This window comes from Maniola jurtina, chromosome 7 (genome assembly GCF_905333055.1).
Source record: "Maniola jurtina chromosome 7, ilManJurt1.1, whole genome shotgun sequence".
Classification (NCBI taxonomy): Eukaryota; Metazoa; Arthropoda; class Insecta; order Lepidoptera; family Nymphalidae; genus Maniola; species Maniola jurtina.
This window is the reverse complement of record NC_060035.1, coordinates 14,561,316-14,586,454: the sequence shown is the minus strand read 5'-3', so window position 1 is coordinate 14,586,454 and position 25,139 is coordinate 14,561,316. Positions and strand designations below refer to the sequence as shown.

General features: G+C 36.4%; 1 protein-coding gene and 1 long non-coding RNA gene across 5 annotated transcripts in view; one reads left to right on the top strand and one right to left on the bottom strand.

The window, feature by feature from the left end:
• LOC123866828 (MAP kinase-interacting serine/threonine-protein kinase 1-like) overlaps window positions 1-4,711 on the bottom strand; it is a 29,865-nt gene extending 25,154 nt beyond the window's left edge. Inside the window, exon 1 of one of the 3 annotated variants that reach the window (XM_045908535.1) lies at window positions 4,705-4,711. Coding sequence is in view for 2 of the 3 variants with exons in the window: in XM_045908533.1 (XP_045764489.1) it covers window positions 3,450-3,573 (124 nt within the window). In the remaining variant the exon portion in view is untranslated. Of the gene's footprint in view, window positions 1-2,342; window positions 2,704-3,449; window positions 3,589-4,704 lie in introns of those variants that run through there. The other 2 variants (XM_045908533.1, XM_045908534.1) reach the window with 2 other exon arrangements.
• LOC123866839 lies at window positions 2,828-5,605 on the top strand. 2 transcript variants are annotated; one of them, XR_006796264.1, is made up of 2 exons: window positions 2,828-3,092; window positions 5,181-5,605. It is a non-coding gene; the product is annotated as an uncharacterized LOC123866839 (long non-coding RNA). The 2 variants fall into 2 exon arrangements; XR_006796265.1 differs by having other exon boundaries at window positions 2,828-3,118.
• The last annotated feature ends 19,534 nt before the right edge of the window (window positions 5,606-25,139 follow it).

Below are 25,139 nucleotides of genomic sequence, written 5' to 3'. Positions count from 1 at the left end.
TGGCCAATCACCGCCTGTTACAGCCGATAACCGCCAAGACGGCCAATCATAGCCTACTGCCGCCGTGACAGCCAATCAACGCCAGCGCCATTGACAGCCGAACGCAACTCCGCCACCACTGCCGAATCCCTTCGGTGGGGATAACGCCATATAAAGCTATGCGAGCTCATTATTATGGATTATTGTTCTATCGTACGCATTGTAAGCTGAAACTATGTCCATTTGTGTAAACAAGTGTAAATTATATAAATAGTAACAAAGTAACAATAGTAATAAAGCAATGAGTGATTTGTATTAGTGTGTTTAGTGAAGTGATATAATAAATTTGGGCGATTATACTGATTTGCTCTTTTTATTTAAACCCACTGTTTCACTATAAAACTACACACACATAATATTTCAAAATCTATTTAACACATTCATTACATTTTTCTCTTGATGATAATGATGTTACAAGACTTAGAAGAATCAGTTTTTATAAAGTTTGAATACAGAAATTGTGAAGTCAGTTGTTATATGAACCGATATGAAATTTAATCGCCAGATCCAAAAAAATACGAGTTTGAAAATTTGTGTTTGTGCAAGTGATTTTACTAGTACAAATTCAGTGAAGATCAAATTACACTAAAGTGTTTAACTTAATATTACTAGGTATAACCATGTAAACTACCTAGCTAGAATTTATAAGGTGATTAGGTAGGTGGTTTCAAAATTTTTTAGTATTATACATTAGTCAAAAAACTTATATAATGCCACAAATCTGAACAATAACATGAACTAGGTAGATTCGTGGCGGAAATGATAAAGCCTGTTTATTTTTGAAATGATAATAATTACAATATGAATACAAAAAGTTTATCAGAGCGTTACAGAAATATAAAAAGTTGTTTTCGCATCTTATCACTCATGCGAGTACAATAGTCTTTTTGTATTCTTTCTTTATTTTTGTTTATGCAAATTTATTGGACACGAGGCATTGAATTGACAAAACTCATAAACCCTCATTATTCACAGATAGCTAGAGGAATGGATGGCAGAATTTATATCAATTATATTTTAATTAACTAAAATAGATGGGTTTAAATCTAAGAGGATAAAAATACTCTAAATAAACCCATCATTTTTTTTTCATGCTTTCTCTTAGAAAGCAACACAAACAACAAATAGAAGAAAAAGAAGTTAATGGAACTAAAAATCAAACCGCCCTTGTAACATTGCGGTTGGTTTTAGTTCTGTCAATTCCTTAAACAGTTGATATTAACAAAAGTTTTATCTACGATCCTTCTGGATTGTCCTATATATACAGTTTAATCATAATTATGGCTAAAAATGAAAAGCCTTTAAAAACGAATTTTTAACTTTAGAATTTAAATATTGGCATTGAACAACTGATTTTAGAATTAATAGATCAAGCAGTTAGGTAATCAATAAATACAATAAATGTCGCGTCACCGTTCGTCCATAAAATTCCGTGAATAACTCTTTGTTAGGATTGGTCAGTGTTATGATGCAAATAATGTGCAACTGCTAATACGCAATTTAGGTACAAATACAATAAATCCGTAATAGTTAAGACATTGAGATCTTCACAGGATCTGAGTTAGAGAAGATCCTATACGATTTCCAGAAGGTTTATTTTAGTTTATACATTCTAGATTGGGAATATTGGGATGGGAGGCTTCTATAGGGGATAGTTACAATTCTATTGGAGAACCGGTATAGCCGTGCCGAAAATCGATACAGGCCCCCAGAATTATGCATAGAAAAAATTATAATGAAAAATGTAGGAAATGGTAGGAAATGATAAATATAGATGTAAATTAATTTAACAGTGTGCTGATATTTCAATTAGTAATATAAGTAATAAGAAAATCACGTAACTATGTATGTGACTTCATAATTAAATAACAACAAAAGTAGGTATTACTCATATTTCAATGATGCAATACCTACATCTGATCTGACTAAACAAAAAATCTTGAGGTCTTAGAATAACTGTAACTGTTTCTTTTCTTCTTTTATATAAAAACTGAAAACACCAATTTCTAGCTATTTACTTACTCAATTATATATAAGCAATTTTGAAAAGCTGTTATGGTTGAAAAACTACATTTTGTAACTACCTTCATTTTTTCTACTTGATAAGAATGACAAGCAAAATCATACTGTTATAATTTAAGTAAGTAATTCATTTATTTTGTAACATTCTTTAGATGTAATGTGGCACTGATGATGAGCTGAATAGTATGAACTACTATAACTAACGGTTGAACAACATTTACAACCAGTTATGGAACCATGTTCTATAACAGTTTACTAAAGCAATCAAAATATTTACTCACCACTATCTACACTCTCTTCACTATCAATCTTCTTCACCATTTTGATTTTGCCTGATGCGTTGTTAACAGCGATAACAAAATTATGAGTAGGTGGTACTACTCTCAAAAAGCCGCTTTCAAACTTGTGCGGCTGCCTTCTCGACGTGAAATCGGAACGCGGCGCTTTGAGACCAGATTGAAACAATTAACACGCTAAACTTATAAAAATAAAAGCACCACCGTCGAGAAGGATTTACGGAAAATGTGCCGGAAGGTAATAAACAAACACTGCTAGAAGGCGGAATGAAAAAAAACTACTGGTGTCTTAGCGATCCATCCTACACGCCCGCCCGTTCGATGTTCTGAAATCCAACTGAGGAGTTGCCGGCCTGGCTCCGTGCGGCGCACATCGCCCCGCCACCCCGCGCTCCGCACCGCACCCCCTCGCCCGAGTGCGTCGTTGTCGTGTGGCCTCTCGCCAGCGCATGCGTACTCGCTCGCACCACTGACGTGTTTACATTTTTTTTTTCGTTTATTTTTTCTTTATCCATCGATGGTGTAGTATATTCATAGAGCTTTTAGTACGCATATAGAAACCAGATGTTTCGTTTACTCTTCACAAAGAATAGGAATAATTTTAAAGTGCTTACAAGTTATTTATAATCACGTGATGCCAATTTTCAATCGTTGTTTACCATTTTCCAGTCATTGCATCATCTTAGATACGCTTTAGGACATGGTTTCTTTAACTAGGTGCCTAGGTTAGGTAACGTAAGTACCTACCTGTTTATCTATAGGTAAGTCACACACCTTTAAAATAACTTTGTTGTTTGAATTCTCACATCAGCAATAAGCCACTTAGAAACAAATTAAACAGATGCCTACTTAGGTGAAACTACAATGCCATGCTTAAGTAAACAAAAGCAATAGGTACAAATAAATGTATGTGTATTAGTAGGTAAAAGAGACATAAAATAAGTAGGAATCTAAGATCCACATAATAAACCAAAAGAAATTCGTTATGTAAGTAAAAACTTGAAGAACTTGGTTCCTACTACAAAAGAAAAAAGAAGGTTTTACAAAAACCATTCAAAAGAAGTCATTAACGCTGCAGTACTACCTACTAACCAGAACCGGTAGAAACACTTCCTTTTGCATGAACTTTTTCTGTGCATGTCGTTATGCAACAGCGAGTCCTTTGTCTTCCCAACCCTTCGCGACTGACCTTCATAGGGCATTTGTTGACAAACATTGTACGTGAGCGATTCTACGCCGCAGAACACGTGGCCCGAGTCGACCGGTTCGACCGGCACCCGGCGTCGCCATCTTTGTTTTTGTTGTCACGCCACTCTTCCGTCTTGCTCCAACATCTATCTGAACTCTTCTATCCATCTCCTCACCCAAACATCGGAACTCTCGCTCTCGGGCCTACGTGACCAACAATAACATAGCCCTAAACCTAGCTATAGTACAAAACCAAAATAATATTATAGGTAGGTTGTCAGTTATATTGACTCTTACCTTGGTAACTTGGTGTTATTAGAACAATATTTCGTTACTACCTGAATTCTAGTTAAAGTATTTGCATATGCTTAAATATTAGTACCTATATCAGGTTAGCTTTTATTTTTGAGTAGGCGATCAATAAATCAATTAAGTAGGTTAAGTAGATCATCTGTTACGTACGAGTAAGGAGGACCTACCTAGTCACCTAAATAAACATCAGGTATCTAGGTACCTAATGTTATTGATACCAAACGTTTGATAAATCAATGTTTAGAACCGTTTGAACCTACGTATGAGGAACAATACTGAGTGGGCGGATGATGACTACACAAATGCTGTGATGCCAAAATGCAATGCTAATAAAACGGATAAAGTCCTATATTAAGTGTTAAAGCCATACAATTTTAATTATCAGTTTATGTAAATAATAACCATTAAGAAGTAATAGGCCCCTTGTTAAAAAAACACATAACAAGTACTATATACCTATTGATGCGATAGATAGTCCAATTAAACAATCTGTAGGATATTAAAAGTAGGTAACATCAGATACCTAGACAGCTATTCAGCATTTTTCACTTTAAAGTAGGGACCTAGTACATACCTACCTACCTAGGTAAAAACTGCTCAGACAATTCTTCTTACCTCTTAGATAGGTAGGAACATCTAACATAGGAGTAGAAATTGCTGTTGTGAGTGACAGAAATTGACAAAGTCCAGAACTTTCTTTGGTTCAAACTAGGCTTCACAAAAAATAAATGGCGCCATGTCTGAATATTTCTGCGGGGTGATAAGTAATTCTTGTAAGACGACGTTTCTGTAACTGAGAGGTAGATAGGTATATCTACATAGTTACTTACCTAGGTACTTACATCACAGTTACAGAAAATAAGGTGCAAAGGGCTGAAACCTAAAAGGTTTAAGAGTTGGTAGTTTTATAGACAAGAATATAAATTTAAAAAATAAGAATAGAAAGTTAAACAAAGCAAAAGAAGATTAAAGTGATCATGTAGCAATGCGACTTTACGAATCTACATAAATACGCAGACGGATCAGTATCGTCGAATAGGAAGCCAAAACACTGACAGTTTACTGGCAAATTCTGCAAATATACGGGGAATCCTCTCGAATTACTTTGGGTTCGTAGAAGCGACAAAAAACATTGGACACTCCGATGGAAAAAAACGCGGGACTTGTTCCAAGAAGTTACGCAATATGAGACTATTTTAGGGGTCTCCCGATTAAAGAAACCTTATGATTTACTATGAATATGATTGATGACAATTAATCATTTACCATTCATCATGGTAGCTTTAAAGTAGATATTATATTATGTTATTTTTACCTTTGAAGAATTAAAGCAGACATCAAGTACTTTGCTGGCATGCAAAAGATTTTAAAATAAAGGTAAACAACAAGATGCAAAACTGCCCATAATTCACTTTGCCAAGTTTTTATTTGTTTCACTTTACTTAATTAAAGTTTTTCACTTGTTTTCGAAGTAAAGTTTTAACGCAAAGAAATCACTTAAAGTAGAAACAACTGCAACCAAAGAAACAAAAGTCAAATATTTTGCAGACGCTATGTGGAAAAGGATGCTTCTGATTTCTAACGCCAATGATTTAGCAACTAGCTAAATTGACAAAAGTTTTCTTTAATATTATTGATATAACATCGCTATAATATCATGCAACTCGAACATAGCTAGGTATAGGTAGGCATTTTTATCCATAACAACTCTTACGAGACAAGATAAAGTAAATGTGAATCTAGTTTGACCAGTGTTTTTCTATGCGTATCCGTCCATTAAAAATTCCAGTTTTGAGCTCAGTTGAGAATGCTTGAAACTTTAAGAGACAAATTATTCTGTAAGTATACATACATAATTATTCGAATATTTCAAGTCCCTCCACTAGATTTAAGTGATGCTCGAGTATTTTTAAAATGTTTAAATTTTTATGATAGTCATAATAGTGGTTTATTCATCTTTCTTTTCAAATTAGGCACTCAAGGAGATGAATAGATGATTGGCTTTATATTTAATCACCACTAGGAGGAGGAACTGGGTGCTAATGGGCATAAGCAGTATTTTAGTTATGTTCTGTACATGTTCTGTGGCACTCTTTATAAAAGACCTAATTATCAATCAGGGATGTCTATAGATTTAAATGACGACGATTAATGGGGACTACTATTTCTTCAAGATTTCGTTCTGTATCTTTAACATTCAAATAAGTATCTTAATTATCGTCCTCTTTCGCACTAACTTCCATTTTATTTGAATTTATTAATAAGACTGGTGAGTTCATGATCAGTTTAAAAGAAGTCTGAAATACCACTAACCACAAATCTGTACGCTTACGAAGAATAGGCTTTGTGTTCTGTTCCGTTATTAGGTAACTATACATTGGCCCTTTGTGAATATCTATATACAAAGGGCCTTTAACTCCAACACTTGACCCTTATTACGCTTTTGTGTGAACAGTTAGTAACAAAAGTGTTATATTTATCGAAAAGGATTCATTGTTTTGTCAAATCAATGACGTCTCATTATATTAATGTAGTTTTCATTGTTTGATATTAAAAGAAACTTGAGATTAACTTTTGAATTCATTTGCATGCTACCATGCTCAAGTGATTTCAGTATTCATAAATTCTTTTTTAAAATACATCCAAAGTAATTGCACCATTGTCCAGTAATATCGCATACTAACCTAACCTAACTGATTATTATGATTATATTATCCAAATTTTAAAGCTCAAATATTATTCGTCTATGTAATAACTATTAACTTTTTATTAATGTCGGTTTCTTGATTTTTGCTACGGTGAAGTTTTAAGAAAATATTTTAATGAACACGCTTGCTTTAACAATTTTTAATTGTTTCTCTTTTTCGTTTTTATTCTTTTATCTAATGATATATTTCGTATTTTATATCTTCAGGTTGAACTGTTTTTAAAATGCTTACTTATCATCAAGTTATTGTTTTATCCTAAATATGAAGAAGACACGTATTATGAGAACTTGAAACAAAAGTTATCCAAAAGGCAAAGGAGGAGACCTCTGTATGTTTAACAACGTTTAGTAGGTAACCGTTCTATTGCCATCAGTCTAATAACCCTTATTAAGGGCTCTAGAGTGGGTACAGTTACCAAATAGGTAAATATTGCACTCAGTTTTTTTTTTACTTGACTGTACGTTGAGTAGGTATTCAAATTTACGAGCAGCCGTAAAAATTTACACCGCGAAGATTACATCGCATTTCTGTTTTTTGTGCAAATGTGGCAAACACACATATATTATAATCATAATTTATTTTATATACTTACTTATTTTAGTGTTTTTAATGTTACTCAGCAAATTTAAAACGCTTCTCCAATGGAAAATATTATGAACGTAACGTAAACAGTAGGAACGTAAACATCTATCTAACTCTACACCCAATTATAATATTTTCTTATATGCAAATATCTTAAACTCTACTTATACTTAATGCAATAACCAGCGTAGGTACCTACGTAGATACTAAGTATGCCGCTTAGTGAACACGACTTTTATGTTTTCCATTACCTGACAAGCTTGAATCCTAAAAGCATTGGAATTCCTTTTAGACCCGAATTGGAGAGCAAACAAACTTTGCCATGGAGTTTTGGCATTACAATGTTTTCTATACTTATTCTTCAGGCTATTTTTTTTAAAAGAATATTAGCCATGTTAAATGACTAATATTCCCCTTTCCTCTCCAACTAAGCGTCAGGCTTGTGCTAGGAGTAGGTACGACTTTAAATAGCTTAGCCACGGTCCTTTACTCGTAATCAGTTATTTTCTGATTTTTTGTATCATTTGTGTAAAATAGGGAAAATAATATTTTGTTGGTGGTTGGTGTATTTGTTTAGGATCCTTATAATTTGTGGATAGGAAAGTGGCGGTTGGTTGAAACCACTGGCAGGTAGAGGTAGACAAGGAAAATCCATGGAAGGTCGAGGACAAGATGTAGCGGTACGGAATAGTGAAGATAATACCTAATGCTAGTGCAATCAAAAGGGGCAAGCTAAAGGAAGAAGGAATCGATATACTAAAATAATCTATTTTTCTTTAGCTGTCGCAGAATTTTTTCTGAGGAAAAACGACGCGCTTTTCCGGGCGCTTCAGTTGTTGCTAAATCTTTTTATTTTTTGTACCACGATATCATCGCATCGCTTTTTCATTTGTATCACGTTGTTTTTTAGGGTTCCGTACCTCAAAAGGAAAAATGGAACCCTTATAGGATCACTCTGTCGTCTGTCTGTCTGTCTGTCCGTCGTGTCTGTCTAGAAACCTATAGGGTACTTCCCGTTGACCTAGAATCATGAAATTTGGCAGGTAGGTGGGCCTTATACTTACTACAAATACAGGAATAAATTTGAAAAGCGCGAATTTGTGGTTATATCATGTAAAAAAAAATTAAAATGTGTTTCAATTCAAATAAGATAACTATACCAAGTGGGGTATCATATGAAAGGGCTGTACCTGTACATTCTAAAACAGATTTATATTAATTTTTATGCATAACAGTTTTTGATTTATCATGCAAAATATTGGAAAAAATATCCTAGTACGGAACCCTCAGTGCGCGAGTCTGACTCGCACTTGGCCGGTTTTATTTACTTGTATAAGGGTAGGTAGCTTCACTTGAGCGTCTCTAAGAAAAGGTTTGTTTATTTATCTAAAAGGAAAATGGATTGTATCTATCTATCTACCTAAGTACCTAGGTACTAATAAATATTCTTAATGAATAAAAAGAAGATTTCCAGTTATTAAACTTCAACAGGCATTTAATTATTTCTTATTAGCTGTATTACTAATAGTAAATATTTGGTTAGGTACTAAAATACACCACTTATATGGTCTTAAAACATTCCTTGCGTATGAATTGATTGCGCTACGCATAATTATTGCTTCACCAAGCAGTTACGCAATCATATAACCGATTCACTCTCTCCCTAACGATTACAATACACCTAGCCAACTATACACTAACATATTCCTCGAGAATTTGGTGGTGTCAGGGTTGACACCGTTTACAAAATTATATTTGACAATGTTTCAACATTACAGCACTAACTTCAGAGCATAAAAAATACGAGTAAAGCAGATTTATTACGAAAGTTACGTTTTCAATTGGTACTAGACCACCTACTTAGGTATCTAATTATTATCTATACATATAATAAAATTGTAGAAAAGTGCTGTACAATGGAAATATATAAAAAAAAGTAGCAAGGGTTGTTATTATATCGATGCCGAACCCGAAATTGTAATTAATTTTTTTTTTGTCTGTTTGTCTGTTTGTCTGTGTGTTTGTGCACGCTAATATCAGAAACGGCTTATTCGATTTAGATACGGTTTTCACTAATATATTGTAGCAAGCTTCACTTAACATTTAGTGTTTATTTCATGTCAACCGGTTCATAAATAAAAAAGTTATGTCAATTTAAAATCAGTGCGAACATTTTTAACGTACATAGTACGTACTACACGCCTCGCGCCTGAGCGTCCGTGGTTATATAAAGCGCGAAAAGTCACTATTCCATGCGAACGAAGTCGCGGGCACAGCTAGTCTAATCATAACTCGTTCAGTTCACAATCAAATCGACAAGAATCCACTAGCTATTCTTTGTATAATTTTATTTTTAATTAAAAAAATAATTTTAATTAAAAAAAATATATTTGATATACGACTAGCTGATGCTGTTTTTAACTATAACTATATAAAAAAATCACGTCAATCTGTTGCTCCGTTGAAACGTGATTAAACGACAAACTAACAAAGTAACAAAAACCAACAAACAAACAAACTTTTGCATAATATACGTAGTTATGTATATGAGTAGCGAAGGCATTTAAAAAAAATCTTTCCCTCTATTTAGTCTCCTCTTCTCACATAGTCTCTAATGTGGTTTAAATAACGCAAGTTTTATATCTAGTTTACAACTCGTATTTGGTGCACCGGATCCGTCTCACTGCGCTGACCAGCCGGCTTTTTATCCAGGGCGTTAGAAACTTAGAATGGAAGGCACATGCCTAAAGAAATGCAGGTGACATTATTTAGACAACGCATTCAGCCATTAGTGAAAAAGCAAACCAATATAATATAGTGCATACAAATGAAACAGTGTTTGACTGAATGACATTTACCGATTAACACAAAGCCTTTGCTCGCGATGAGCTGAAAAACATACGACATAAAAGATTAAAAAAACACTCCATGCCAATGACTTTGGAAAACATAATCTTGAATGATGAGTGTCTGCACTTATCCGAAAAAAAATCTTTCGACACCAAAAGATATAAATATTTAATTTAATTGCTGAAACGTGGCAACCCTAAGCGCCCCTTAAGAAGGTTACCAATTTGAATTAAACCTTATTACGCAACCCTTAGAATCTCCTTTTGAATAACAAATGAATTGCGTCGAAATCCTATTGTTATATTTTTATAGGCAAGGACTGCACAGGGGTAATCCCGGGGCGCGATTTTTTTGTGAGTCCTTTGTTCTGCGTCTTGTCCCATACTTTGTGCCACGTATGGACCTGATATAGTAGGTATTGTTCTTCAAAGTCAAAGGTTTTTGCTTCATGGATTTTTCGTCCTTTGTGACTATAATACAATTGGATATAAGTATTAAGGCATAGTTATTGGATATTAGTTGTAATTTTATATAATAAAATTTGATAGTATTATTATGTAAATAACATAGTAATAATCAACATTGAGTAATATACCCTACATTATTTGTTGTAATACAAATAAAAAATACCTGTAGAGTATATTATTAATATTTGCATAAGTACTGAAGTTTCAGTAAATATGCAGGGACTATTTTAGATTATAAGACCTTTGTTAACCACGCATATTTAGCAAATAAATAAATTTCATTTCATTTCATTTCATAGGTAATAATCAGATTTCCTTTTCCTTTATTTGTATATTTAAAAAAAAAATAGTGCAATAAAACTTAAAGCTAGCCTTATCTAATTACTATACAAATCAAATTTTCCTTTATACTTTTATGAAAAGTATAAACACCCACCTATAATAGTGTCTAAAGTTTTTTGTACTTTTAGGTACTCAATCGAATTAAAATCACTGTAAATATTTCTGTTATCAGAAATAGAAAAATAATACAGATAAAGGAAACTGTTGCACTATTAACATTATAACTGCATGTAAATGATTTCAATTAAACAATGATGCTAATGACTGCAATGCTAATTGTAATAATTACAATAATAGGTATCATGTACGTAGCGTACACCGACCTAGCTATATAATTGAAATGCTAAAACGATTTTATCTGAAAATTATAAATTATAACACTAACAATTGCAACAAGTGTAAATTAAAAAAAATGTAAAAATTTATAACACCCCCGACAAGTGAACGTTACAGTAATTAGAAAAGAGCAGATAACTTTCAAACGGCTGAACCGATTTACTTGGATTATAGCTAAGAACACTCTCGATCAAGCCACCTTTCAAACAAAAAAAAAAACTAAATTAACATCGGTTCTTTAGTTTAGGAGCTACGATGCCACAGACAGATACACAGATACACACGTCAAACTTATAACACCTTCTTTTTGGGTCGGGGGTTAAAAATGATTTTTCCATTTCGTATTGAGCCTTTAAATCCTGTTTACCTAACTTGACTCCCAAATCCCCTCCAATGTAAACATTTTGTTTGTTAAAATTATTCTAGAATGAGTTAGTAACGTCTAATTCTAATTATTTTTGATGTTACGTCCGTGTTAGGTACTTACCTGTTTATTACCATTGTCTAAGACGATTTCTTCAAAAAAGTCGTTTATAAAATAATATATAATATGTATACTTAACCGTAAATAAATTCTATACAAACTATGATTGATTTTCAGCAGAAATACTTTATACCCGTCTGTTATTCATCATATAGGTAAACGTATTTATTATGTAAAGTTATACATTTAAACTTGACAGTTATTTTGACCCGAGAAGTGTTTTTAGGATTTCCATTGCCCCGAGCCTGTGTGCGGTCATACACTCAAGGTTACAGAATACAGAAAAACATATTAGCAATTCCGATCGAGAGTTTTTGCGCTGCGCAAATGATTTATACATATGGGCAGAGAGATGTCACAGATATTACTGTAGGAACAAACGTCTCAATCATCTAAATAGGTATAAAAAGAAAAGGCGACTGTTTGATCCATCAATCAATGCACAGCTCAAATTACTGGACGGATCGGGCAGAAATTTAGTATGCAGACGATGATTTATTATGACATCCACTAAGAAAGGATCTTTGAAAATTCAACCTTTTTCAACCAAATTTTAAGATCCTTAGTGCTGTGGACCACAGCACTAAGGCTGAGATCTCTACAGTGTAGAAATCTCAGGGCTCAGCATTAGTGCTAACACTCTACAGCGTCTACTTTGGTCAGACTAATTATTACTTATACCGGCTTCCCAGGCCACGGTGTGTGATATTGCAAACGGATGCGGACCAGTGCGACGCACCGTGGGAAGAGTATCGTCCGTGGTAGGTGGTGGTAGCGCAGACACGACGTCGCCAGCGTACAAATCTTTTGCACGGTGCGTGACTGTGAACGTCGGCCGACCGTTCTGCAATGCTTTGCACGCTCTAGCAGTATGGGTGTGACATCTCCCTGCTCGTGGGGCCCGCCACAGTTTTACGCGCGCTGAGAGTGCCGACAACCTCAATGCTAATGTCTAAATACCTAGGCTCACACGATATTGATCAGTATCAAAATATAAGTGATATGAGCTTATACTTTGATTGATTGTTTGCTATCGAATCCCGTGTCGTTTCTTAGGACTTTGTCGTTCTATCATTTTTGGATATACCTAGGTTGGTAAGTATAGGTATTTAAGGTATAAGGTAGCGTCAAAGGCCAGGTTTATGATTATCTCAGACAGTGACGGATTAAGACTACTTGGTGCCCTAAGCAATCCATGCCTATGGGCCCCCATATCCGTATGTCAACTAGAATCGGTCTTTAAACCTTTACCGCCTAAAAACATTAGTTTTTTGTAAAATAAAATGATGAGATGTAACGTACTTTAGAAGTGGAGTAGTTAGGTGCGACAACAATAAAAACCAAAGGATAATAATTTATTTATTTATTGAAATGCGCCTTGCGGCTTTCGGGGGCATTCGAATTGTCCAATGCACAAGCGGGCAGCGAGTGGGCAAGCGGAAGTGGGGTTATGACTCTAGATCGGACTCTATGTCAACTTAAAACGCGCGAATTTTCAAATTAGTCCTAGAAACTCTTTTTGGTGTGGTTTTTGGTGAAGTGAGTGAGACGTGATGCCCTAAGGGTGGTTTTTTTTGTGCTTCTTCTGGTGCCCCCTCAGACGTGATGCCCTAGGCAATTGCTTAATTTGATTAAGGGTTAATCCGTCACTGATCTCAGAGCATCACAGGTTTATCCAGAGATTATCTGACAGAATTTAAGCCTCAATAGCGCAGCGAACTGGAATTCGAAAGTTCGGAGTTCAAACTACTTCAAACCCCACCCGGATACAGCTTACAGACGGTTAGACAGAATGATGTATAGACGGACGGGCAGACGGAAGGATAAAAGAGAGGCGGAGCGCGGAGCGGAGGCTTAGCAATAGGGTCCAGTTGGCATTCTTCGAGTACGGAACCTTTAAAACCTGCGTAGGAGACGCAATTGACGAAGTAAGTCGCTGACATTGACGAGTGATTGCTAATTAACGGAAACGTCGTAGGTCGAAGAAGATAAACTATGCGTTTTGTACCTACCTACTTAAGTATAAAAATAGAACTGCGTTCCGATGTATTAATTTATTTAATGGGCGAGTTACAAAGACCTTTAAATAAGGGTAGAGCGGATATTGTGAATTTTTCATTCCAACTGAGCATCACGACGGGGAAGCCTGTAAAAATGTCGCGGACTGCGTGAAACAATTTCATACAATCCTATACCTATATATTTGAAGCCGCTCGCTGATGGGCTTTCCCATCGGGTTCGCATACTAGAGAAGAGGGGGCTTATATACTGCTAAACATAGGAGTCCTGTAGATGTCCTGAAGAGGTTTTATAATCCATAGACTTGTACCACTTCAATCTATCTGCATCCTGTGACACCCTGGAAGTCATCTTCCCAAGTACTTGAATGTTTACTGTTCTTTGAGCGTGTACAGTAAAAACAACATTTTGGTAACTACTTTTACTAGGCAGGAAGAATGTTTTGAACTAGGTAGTTGTTCTATGATTTTTGTATACCTACTCTCTTTGCGGTAGTTCCTTTATTTCTGAAAATAAATATTATTCCGGTTAGACCTCAGCATCGGGTAGGTCATTTGTTTCCATTGGTTTTATCCACAACAAAGAATATTAGAAACCTTTCCTTGATGTGTAGCCAAATGGCTCCTTTTCCTTGGCTTATAATTTTCGTGGGTTGGTCCCAACTCCTATCTGTCATTAATTTAACGTTCAAATATCCACAAAGTTAATCAATCAATTTGGGTCAAGCCACAGCCAGCGGTTAACCACAACTCAACTCGGTTGCCCGACATAAACATTTGCGACAGATTAGGTACAATAATAAAACATACTCAACATAGTTTGATAATAATCTAACGTGGTCGTAGCTAGGAAATAGTCTAGGGTGGGTTTTTAGTTTTTACTGTTTAGATTAAAAATTCCGGGGGGTTTGCTCGGCTCCAAAACCAGATAGATTTCGTTAATTATGTATCATTATTATCATAACGTCTTGACAAAACCGATGCCGATACTTTATTGAAGAAAATAAAAATTATTTTCAAAGAAGGACTGACTTCAAAAATAAAAAGCCACTATAAAGACGCCCGACTTCAACATTCGTGATGTTGAATTTGGGCGAGAGCGTTGATTCGGTTTCGTCGCTTCTTTTTATTCAGTAAAAGTGATTTGAAAAAGAATGGAAAAAGCATATGAAACATGCTCTTTTTCTGCTCTATCCTTGTGAAATTTCTACCAAGTAGAAATTAAAAATGTGTGAATACTATCAAACTGAGATTAATCAAATTCATTGTGATTGTGATTGGATTCCATGGGTGATTTCATTAATTTGGCTCGTTTCTTAGAAAAACTTACTTATATAAAGTTGGACATTGGGCACAATGATCACTACCCCCTCTGGCTAGCTGGCTACGTTCATATCTGCGTTTTGTTATTTATTATAGTAGACAAACATAGGTAGTCGACCTTTTTAAAGCTTCATACACGCAACCTTATTTAGCATTTTTCACATTCTATACTTATATCGCTTTAATTATGAGTAGATATTTTACTAAATATTAAAAACCACAATTCAAGTAAGTCTATAAGGCATTGATTGCCATACCTTTACCATAATACATATTACATATTGGTAAAGAATTTAGGTACAAAGTTTCTATCTTTGAATATAAGTAGCTGTATAGTGCACTAGAATGTTGGGCATTGGGATAGCGCTCAGCTGTTGATAGCTCAGTGATTAAGACGTCCGCCCCCTATTCGGGAGATCGGGGGTTCGATTCCGGGCACGCACCTCTACCTTTCGTTTGAAACCATTAAATTAAGTACTTAATTAACTTATTACTTGATTTAACCGTGAAGGAAAACATCGGGAGAAAACCTGCATGCCTGCAAGTTCTCCATAATGTTTTCAAAGGCTTATGAACTCTGTCACTCCACACTTGGCTAGCATGGCGGACTATAGCCTAAACTTGTCTCATTCTGAGAGGAGACCTGTGCTCAATAGTGGGCCGGCGATAGGTTGATCATGATGATCACTTCCTCAATTATAATCTTCTGCACGGGCGTATCAAAGAAATGCAGATAGCGGCAACCGGCAGAAGAGGTGGCCGCGTAAGTAGAGTTGACATTACGCATTTGAGAGGGATCTACTGTTCAACATAGGTACAGTACCACCATAAGTTACGCCAATGTACCTGCGCAGAAATCTTATTTTTGAATGGCGCGAAAATATCTCAGCAATCATAAAGCGCGTCCGTCTGCTATTGGTTGCCAACGCGCCATGTTTTTAACCGACTTCCAAAAAAGGAGGAGGTTCTCAATTCGTCGGAATCTTTTTTTTTTATTTTTTTTTTATTTTTTATGTATGTTCCCCGATTACTCAAAGACCCCTGGACCGATTTGGAAATTTTTTTTTTTGTTTGATTGGGTATACTGTCCAGGTGGTCCCATATAAATTTGGTGAAGATCTGATGAATATCTTCGGAGATGGAGAACAGAACTCCTCAATGGATAAGAGCAAATTGCTCGCGATCAGTGTAATAGCTCAGTGAACAGTAGAGTTTTAACTGGGCATAGCATATTATAGTACAGTGGGGCCACTAAAAATTGTGAAATAAAAAATTTTCAAAAGAAAAATAAAACCGACTTCAAAAACCACAAACACTAAAAAGTAAAAAATAATTTCTGTTTAGCTACACGTGTAATGTACCTAGGTATGAAGTCGGGCGAGCTTCACTCTTGGATTTCTAATTTTGTTTTAATAAGCTCGCTCGACTTCATACCTAGGTACATTACACGTGTAGCTAAACAGAAATTATTTTTTACTTTTTAGTGTTTGTGGTTTTTGAAGTCGGTTTTATTTTTCTTTTGAAAATTTTTTGTTTCTGTTGTTCTTGTGTTTGAAATCTTAACGTGAAGCAATAAGGTCTGTATTTCTTTGGCGAGTATAGTACATTCGGCGTTTTAATCGGCGGCGGCGGTAGGTCGTGCTTTGCTGCACAAACGAATTTGGCCGATGCGACTTGCAAAAGTGGTATAGTACTGTAGATACTGAAAGCAAATAGAATTATGAATTCAGACTATGCTTTATTTTTGTGTCTAAATGTAATAAATCAGGCTGCTCCGCTTTGGCGGCGAGATGTAAAATACGAGTTGGTAAAATGTTGGGAATATTTTGTAAAAGTTCATTTATCTTCTTGTTTTATGGCTTTTGACGGTGTCAGCTATGACCAGCAAACCTACTCTCTATGCCACTTTTTATATTCGCGTAAATCATAGTTTTTTAGGGCTCCGTACCTTAAAAGGGAAAAGGAACCCTTATAGGATCACTTTGTTTGTCTGTCTGTGTGTCTGTTGTGCCTGTCAAGAAACCTATAGGGTACTTCTCGTTGACCTAGAATCTTGATATTTGGCAGGTAGGTAGGTCTGGTAAGTCTTACAGCACAAGTAGGTACCTAAAGGAAAAAATCTGAAAACGTCATTTTGTACGATGATACGGAACCCTTCATGTGAGAATCCGACTCGCACATGACCGGGTTTTTTTGTACCGTAGTTTTTCCGATACTGGATTCAGGATTAGAAATGTAGCACGAATTCCTATTTCATTGAAGTCTACCATGTATTTATTACTGTAGTACCTACTATTTACCTACTTTACGCGTCGGTACATTAAGTATTATTTCTTATCTTGGTAAATAGGTATCTAATAAAATCCATACTAATATTATAAATGCGAAAGTGTGTCTGTCTGTCTGTCTGTCTGTCTGCTACATTTTCACGGCCCAACCGCTGAACCGATTTTGATGAAATTTGGTACAGACATGAGCTACATCCCGGGAAAGGACATAGGCTACTTTTTATTCCGGAAAATCAAAGAGTTCCTGTGGGATTTAAAAAACCGAAATCCAGGCGGGCGAAGCCGCGGGCATCCTCTAGTACAATATAAAGGTAATATAAAATAAGCACCTTTTCGATAATAGTAAATCAATTCATCGATCCAGGCGATTCATCGCTCGAATGATATTAGCCGTGATACATCTCATACATCACAAGGTACAGGTACGCCGCGCCATAGCGGTGGGCGGAGGGTTCTACGATTAGGCTTCGTGTCGTGCTACGATGCGCTTCTTGTCGTGCTAACTGCTACGACGTTGCTTCCTGTCGTGCTACGGCGCCGTCGTGACGTGCTATGCTACGTTACGGTTCCGTAGCGAGCACACGCGCTCGGTTGGATTCATCATCTCAACCCATCGCCGTCCCACTACTGATCATAGGTCTCCTCTCAAAATAAAAAGGATCTAGTCTAGGCCATTGTCCACCACGCTGGCGAAGTCTGAATTGATAGACTTCACACACTTCAAGCATCCATCAGCGAATTAGCCAACTGAAGTGACAGTGGGCAGGTTTTCGTTTTGTATTCCTTTACTTGTGCTATAAGACATTGATTCCTGCCAAAAATAATTTTAGGTCAACGGGATACTTCCAATACAAGATACAAGTGATCCTATACCCATCGATGTTTCTAGAAAATTCGATTGATTAAAATATCTGTAGGTACGTGTCGGCGGTACCGACTTTTAGCTGTCAACACTTTGCTCACTGAGCATTACGTCATCTCCCCACTATCGTCGTTGGACTATAAAAACAGACACGCTGTGCGTAGCGAGGCATTATTCGTCCGGTTGTTGCCGAGGACACTTCTCAGTAGGAATAGTCTGTCGTACTGTAGGTTTTAGAGTAGTGGTTACCTAAAGTGGTACTGTTGGTTAAACGAGTTGTTATTGTGGTGGTTAGGTTAGATGGTTGGTTTGGGACCGGTGTAAGGGGTGGAGGAGCCGGTCTAGGTAGGTTAGGTTAGGTTTACCTAGTTACGCTGGTAGTTGTGACATGCAGTAAACGGAAGTATTGTTCTTAACACGTCTGAAGATCGCCTAGTGATCGAAGCAGACCCTAAGGATCTTCACTTGCCTTCATCAATTCTTAAACAATCCTCGGCTCGATCCGACATCAGAAGCGGGATGAACCGTGGAGCCTCTTCAGCTCCACCTAACCACATCGAAGAAAATAGCTGGCTTGTTGCAAGGTCGAGCCAAAACTCTTGGAGATACGTGAATCAATTACCAAAGCTTGGAATATCTGGAAACGAGTGGTTAATGGTGACAAAGACAAGGACATCTGATTCAAGTCCAGGAGGTGAAAGCTACAGGTAATCTGCACTTTTTCAAAATCTTAATATTGCCGCTTTGTGTGTGTGACGTAAGTTGAGGACAGGGGCCTCCTTACTTCTGTGTTTTGTAAGTTGAGGACAGGGGCCTCCTTACTTCTGTGTTTTGTGACGTTTGTGTGTGTGACGTAAGTTGAGGACAGGGGCCTCCTTACTTCTGTGTTTTGTGACGTTTGTGTGTGTGACGTAAGTTGAGGACAGGGGCCTCCTTACTTCTGTGTTTTGTAAGTTGAGGACAGGGGCCTCCTTACTTTTGTGTTTTGTGTCGTAAGTTGAGGACAGGGGCCTCCTTACTTTTGTGTTTTGTGACGTAAGTTGAGGACAGGGGCCTCCTTACTTTTGTGTTTTGTGACGTAAGTTGAGGACAGGGGCCTCCTTACTTTTGTGTTTTGTGACGTAAGTTGAGGACAGGGGCCTCCTTACTTTCACTATTAGTCATGTCCAACGAGGATGAGGGCTTCCGTGCGTAATCTGTTTCGTACAACGGTACTGTGTTCTTTTTTTTTTCTTTGGCAGGTCGAGGGCGACCTGTGGTCAGAATGGCCATGTCGGCGCTGATTTACGAAGGCGAGCACGAACGCGCACGAGCAATATCGGACAATCCATGAATCAGGGACGGTGGGGACGGACCGGTCACCAGCTAGCTCCCGAGGACGGTCGCGCGTCAGAATGGCCGTGACGCGACGATGTTAAAAGAGTTTTACTGTCATAGACACCGCACAGTTACAGTTAACCACATACCCTTAACAACAACCAAAAAAAAAAAAAAAAAAAATTTTTGTTTTTAAGTTCAGTTAGATGCCAAGAAATTAATTACTCAGTTAGACGCCACCGAGTTTCTTGCTGGTTCTTCTCGCTAGGTTGTGGCGTTCCGAACCAGTGGTAAATTAGTTTTGAATAATGTTTAGATCATGATTGATTAAGAGTTGCAATAGCAATTGCGCTCTAATCATATGAACTGTAGTTTAGAATCGTTTCAACTAAATTTCGCGTCGCGACATGTCAGTAGATAGGTTCTTGTAATTAGGTTTTGGTTCTTCTCGCAGTGTTAGCCTATGTTTTAGACAGATGATCAGTTGAAAGTGATTTGTTAACCTAGGTTGGTTGTGTCAACTTCCTAAGTGTTGAGATGTGATGAATTAGTCAAGCCAAAGAGCCCTAGAAAAAGCCGTGATGGTCAGAATCATAACCAATAGCATTGTACGTTAATTATTGTAATGTTTCTGGTTTACGGAGGTTTACTGACTGAGGGGACGCTGATGTCCGGTCCACTAGTGTTGAGTGGTTGAGGGGACATTGATGTCCAGGTTTAGAATGAGAAAGATGTTCATTGACAGTTAACTGCTAGTCAGGATAGACGAGCGGTATAGTGATTTTGTGGTTATGGTTTTGTCCTCACATGCTTTGTAACATTTAGCGTACGAGGGCGTACGCAGGTCAGAATGGCCGTGTCGGCGGTACCGACTTTTAGCTGTCAACACTTTGCTCACTGAGCATTACGTCATCTCCCCACTATCGTCGTTGGACTATAAAAACAGACACGCTGTGCGTAGCGAGGCATTATTCGTCCGGTTGTTGCCGAGGACACTTCTCAGTAGGAATAGTCTGTCGTACTGTAGGTTTTAGAGTAGTGGTTACCTAAAGTGGTACTGTTGGTTAAACGAGTTGTTATTGTGGTGGTTAGGTTAGATGGTTGGTTTGGGACCGGTGTAAGGGGTGGAGGAGCCGGTCTAGGTAGGTTAGGTTAGGTTTACCTAGTTACGCTGGTAGTTGTGACATGCAGTAAACGGAAGTATTGTTCTTAACACGTCTGAAGATCGCCTAGTGATCGAAGCAGACCCTAAGGATCTTCACTTGCCTTCATCAATTCTTAAACAATCCTCGGCTCGATCCGACATACGTATTCGTTCTGAATCTTGATAAATAATACAAGTTGAACTTCCAAAGAATAGATGAAACATTCCCGTTAACCTTCATGAATAACAAAGTGAAATGAAAAACATCAAAGCGTTTGGACCTGGTTTGGACTCAGGGTCTGCCCACATAATATCAAAGGTTAAAAGCTAAATATATAACAATGTTATTCACAGCCTTTGCCTCCATTTATTTTATACTATATACAGATTGTTTTCTGTCGCTTGGTAGGTCAATTTTTTTCATATAAAATGTAGCCTATGTTACCCGGACCTTTACAACGAATCAATTGACACATCATTCATCAAAATCGGCCCAGTAGTTTAGGCGCTGCGGTGGAACACACAGAATCTGGATACAAACATACATACATACACAGTACACACATACATACATAGACTACTAAAATCATAACCCTTCCTTTTGGCTTTGCCGCAGTCGGGTAAAAAGGGTTTAGGCCATAGTCTGCCATCCGGCCCAGTGCGAACATTGGGGAGAACTCTCAAGCACGCAGGTTTTCTCAGGATTTTTTCCTTCACCGCCTAGCATCGAACGCCCAGCTCCCGAAATAGAAGGCAAGACGTCCTAACCACTAGGCAACACTTCCCAACACCAGCACTTTATCTATTTTTTAACTCAGATAAGGAAAAATAGATTATAGGGGAAAAAATATGTGGCAAGCCCATTCGAAACTAGATAAAGATTTTTGAGAGTTTCGCGCTATTTTTCACCTGCGTTCTTGCACGAGGACTGTGGTCAAGGACATGGTGATATGAAATTCAGATTACCTACGAAATTCGATTTTCATATAAATAGTGGGGTCAATGACACTTGGGTGATGCGCCCGCGCCGAACTATAGACCGCGGTGCTCAAGGAAGTGCTTTGAATATTTTTTTGTAGGTTTTTATTTTGTCTTGAACGGTATTACTTATTCAATGTTCAATGTGGAACGTTTAAAAAATTATTTCCATACTGAAATTTTCAGTGAAACCAGTAAAAAATTTCCGTGAAACTTTCGAAAAATCCGGGCATTATGGTACCTATAGCGTTTTTTGCATTTTTCGTATTCAAATTTTTCTTTGATCCCCATATTGGATTCACGTGAAAACAAAACACAATTAATTATCCAAACAAACAAATTAATCCGAATGTAGAGAAAAAAGACTTGTATACCAGAGTATACAAGTCTTTTTTCTCTACATTCGGATTAGGTATATGATGTCATCCTCATTACATGAATATACATACAAACAGAAGCTTGTGCTACCAGTAGGTAGGTGTACCACAACCATACAACCAACCATACCTAAATTATATTCCATTGAACTATTGACGTCTTTATGTTATAGGACAGAGAGACGATTATCGATCGAGTTAGAATTCAAATTATATCGTAAATTCGTTCAGCGTACACCGAAATTGAATCAAATACCTTCAATGTTGTACTGAGCTAAAACCTATATTCATACTACTTTAAACCTTATGGCTACTTCTTAAGGTTTATTAAGGCGTGCAGGTATTGCTGATAATGTTAAAGGACACTTCTAACTTCTAATGTGTCATTGTATGCATTATGAAGAGCGAGCAGCGAGTGATTGAAAATGAATACAGACGCAGCTAACTAAACACTGGATTTAAATTTATTACGAGTGGTTCAAGACGTACCTAAAGAGAAATTAAGTGCTGACCATAAACTTATAAAAAAAGGGACTAGAAAAGGCAATAGAAATACATATTCTATGAAAATTTCAGGTCTCTACGGTCTCTACCTATTATGGTTCACTAGATACAGCCTGCTGACAAACAGACGGACGGACGTACAGCAGAATCTTAGTAATAGAATTCCGTTGGCACCCTTCGGGCACGAAACTTTAAAAAGTAGATACTAAATATACATGCTATAATATAATTGCTTTGAGGGTAAATATTTCTAAAATTTTGCAGCTAAAAATATAGCGGAAAAATAAATACCTAAGTATAATAAAAGTAAATAAAAATAATAGGTACTTTTTGTTTGAGATTTTTCCATAATGACTAAGTTTAATGACTACAATAATTGAATTTGCTTCAGTTTGTGTAAAAGTAAATGTTATGTTATGCAGATTACATGCTATGCTGGAATTTTCATGAGTCATGAAAAATTTTAAAATATTTATGTAAGCAGTAACTACCTTACGTATAATATTTAAAATACAAGTTTTTTACTATTTTATAGTCTTTCGCTTGATTGCAATCACACGAAATAGTAGAATGTTGGTGATGATGCAGTCTAAATTAGAGCGTGTCTAAATTCTAGAAGGTTCTATTCACTCGTCTTTTGAAGATCAAACGGAAGCCGGAAGCGCATAGCATAGATAAGTATAATGTAGTCTCTTTAGCCCGCCAAACATTTCTTTGCTCTAAACAGTCTTCTCTTGTGAAGAAAAAGGTTTTTTAAGCCTTTATTGGCATCTTAAAAAGTTTGGCGATCATTTTTTTTTGTCAAAAGCATACAGGTAGAAATAGTGAAAAGCGTGTCTATCTAAAATTAAATTAAATTAATAAGAATTTATTCTTGTTAAAAATAAACGATTGGACAGTTACTGTTCACTAACATAGTGTTGCTACATTCTACACCCGCAGGCGCACTTATTATTTTGCTTTTATTATAGGTATTATTTTTCACTGTGTTTGTTAAATAAATGTTTTGTATTCTAAGAATAAAAAGAATACTATATTATTCTTATGGTTATTGTAATAAATCGAATATAAATAATAAATTTCTGACCGGGCGAATTGCTGAATGCCCAAGCATTCAGCATTTACCCGATCAGAAAACACTTCTAAACATTGAAGACTAATCTGAAATTGTACATACAAGTTGCTAAACAGACAAGGTACTTCTTACATTATTTCTATTTACTAAAATTAACATCAGTTCGTAAAAAGTACAACAGGGTTCTTATAAATCTAAGGCCCTGTAAAAATAGTAAGCTAGAAATGACAACAAAGTTGCATTGTAAGTATTCATGAACTCGTGTGAAGTAGGTACAATGGCGTTCTTATAAAACCTAGAGCATTGAATAAAATGTAAGTGATATTATGTTATAGAAATAGCAACAAATTGCTTTGTATCTAAATAATTTACTCGTGTCTCGTGTAAAATACAAAGCGGTTATTTTAAAATATGTAAAGAGCCTTGTAGAAAATGTAGGCTCATTATAGAAATCCCACGAAGTTGCAATGAAAGTGTAAAATACAACAGGGTACCTATACAGCCTTTTAGAAAATGTAAGCATATTATGGAAATGCTAACAAAGTTGCATTGAAATGAAAGTACTTAAACCACTTAATCCATACTATACTTTAATAAATATTATAATACTAGCTGATACCCGCGACTTCGTTCGCGTGGATGTAGGTTTTTAAAATTCCCGTGGGAACTCTTTGATTTTCCGGGATAAAAAGTAGCCTATGTGCTAATCCAGGGTATAATCTATCTCCATTCTAAATTTCAGCCCAATCCGTCCAGTAGTTTTTGTGTGAAGGAGTAACAAACATACACACACTCACACACACACACACACACACACACACACTTACAATATATATATTATATATATATAATAATATATAATAATATAGTCATAGTGTGATGCGAAAGTGAGTATGTCTGTCTATCCGTCTGTCTGTCTGCTAGCTTTTTAGGGTTGAACCAATTGTGATGGGTACAGGGTTAGCTTACATCCCGGGGACGGACATAGCCTAGGTACTTTAAATCCCGGAAAATCAAAAGTTCCCACGGGATTTTTATCGGCTAGATGGTAGTTTGCGCCTCTCTTATTTTCCCATCCGTAGAACAGAGGAACAGAGGTCCCAGAAATTGATATACTTAGGCAACGTTTGATCCTGAAAAACCAAAGAGTACCCACGGGACTTTAAAAAAATCCTATACTAGGCGGACGAAGTTGCAGGCATCATCTAGTAGATAAATAACAAGATGCAATGGAAAGTTCCACGCGATGGCCGGTGGTGGTGGCGAATGGTTTTAAAATTTAAATCGCGTATTCTCACCGACTGAATAGATCGCCTTATTGTGAGGCGTTACGAATGACAATAATACAAATCCAGTTATAAAGGTAGCAACGCCACCGACCAGTGTTGTACAGATACTTTATCGATATTCCACTTTGCATATTGCTATCGGAATAAAAAAAAAGTATAAAAAATTATCACCATCGGGCATGATTTGTATAGTAATTAGATAAGGCCTAGCTTTAAGTTTTATTGTAATATTTTTAGAATTGTTAAAATAAAAAAAAAATAAAAAAAAAAAAAAATTATCACCACTACATCAGTGTTTGACAATCAGAAAGTGTACAATAGTACCCAATTTGAAGAAA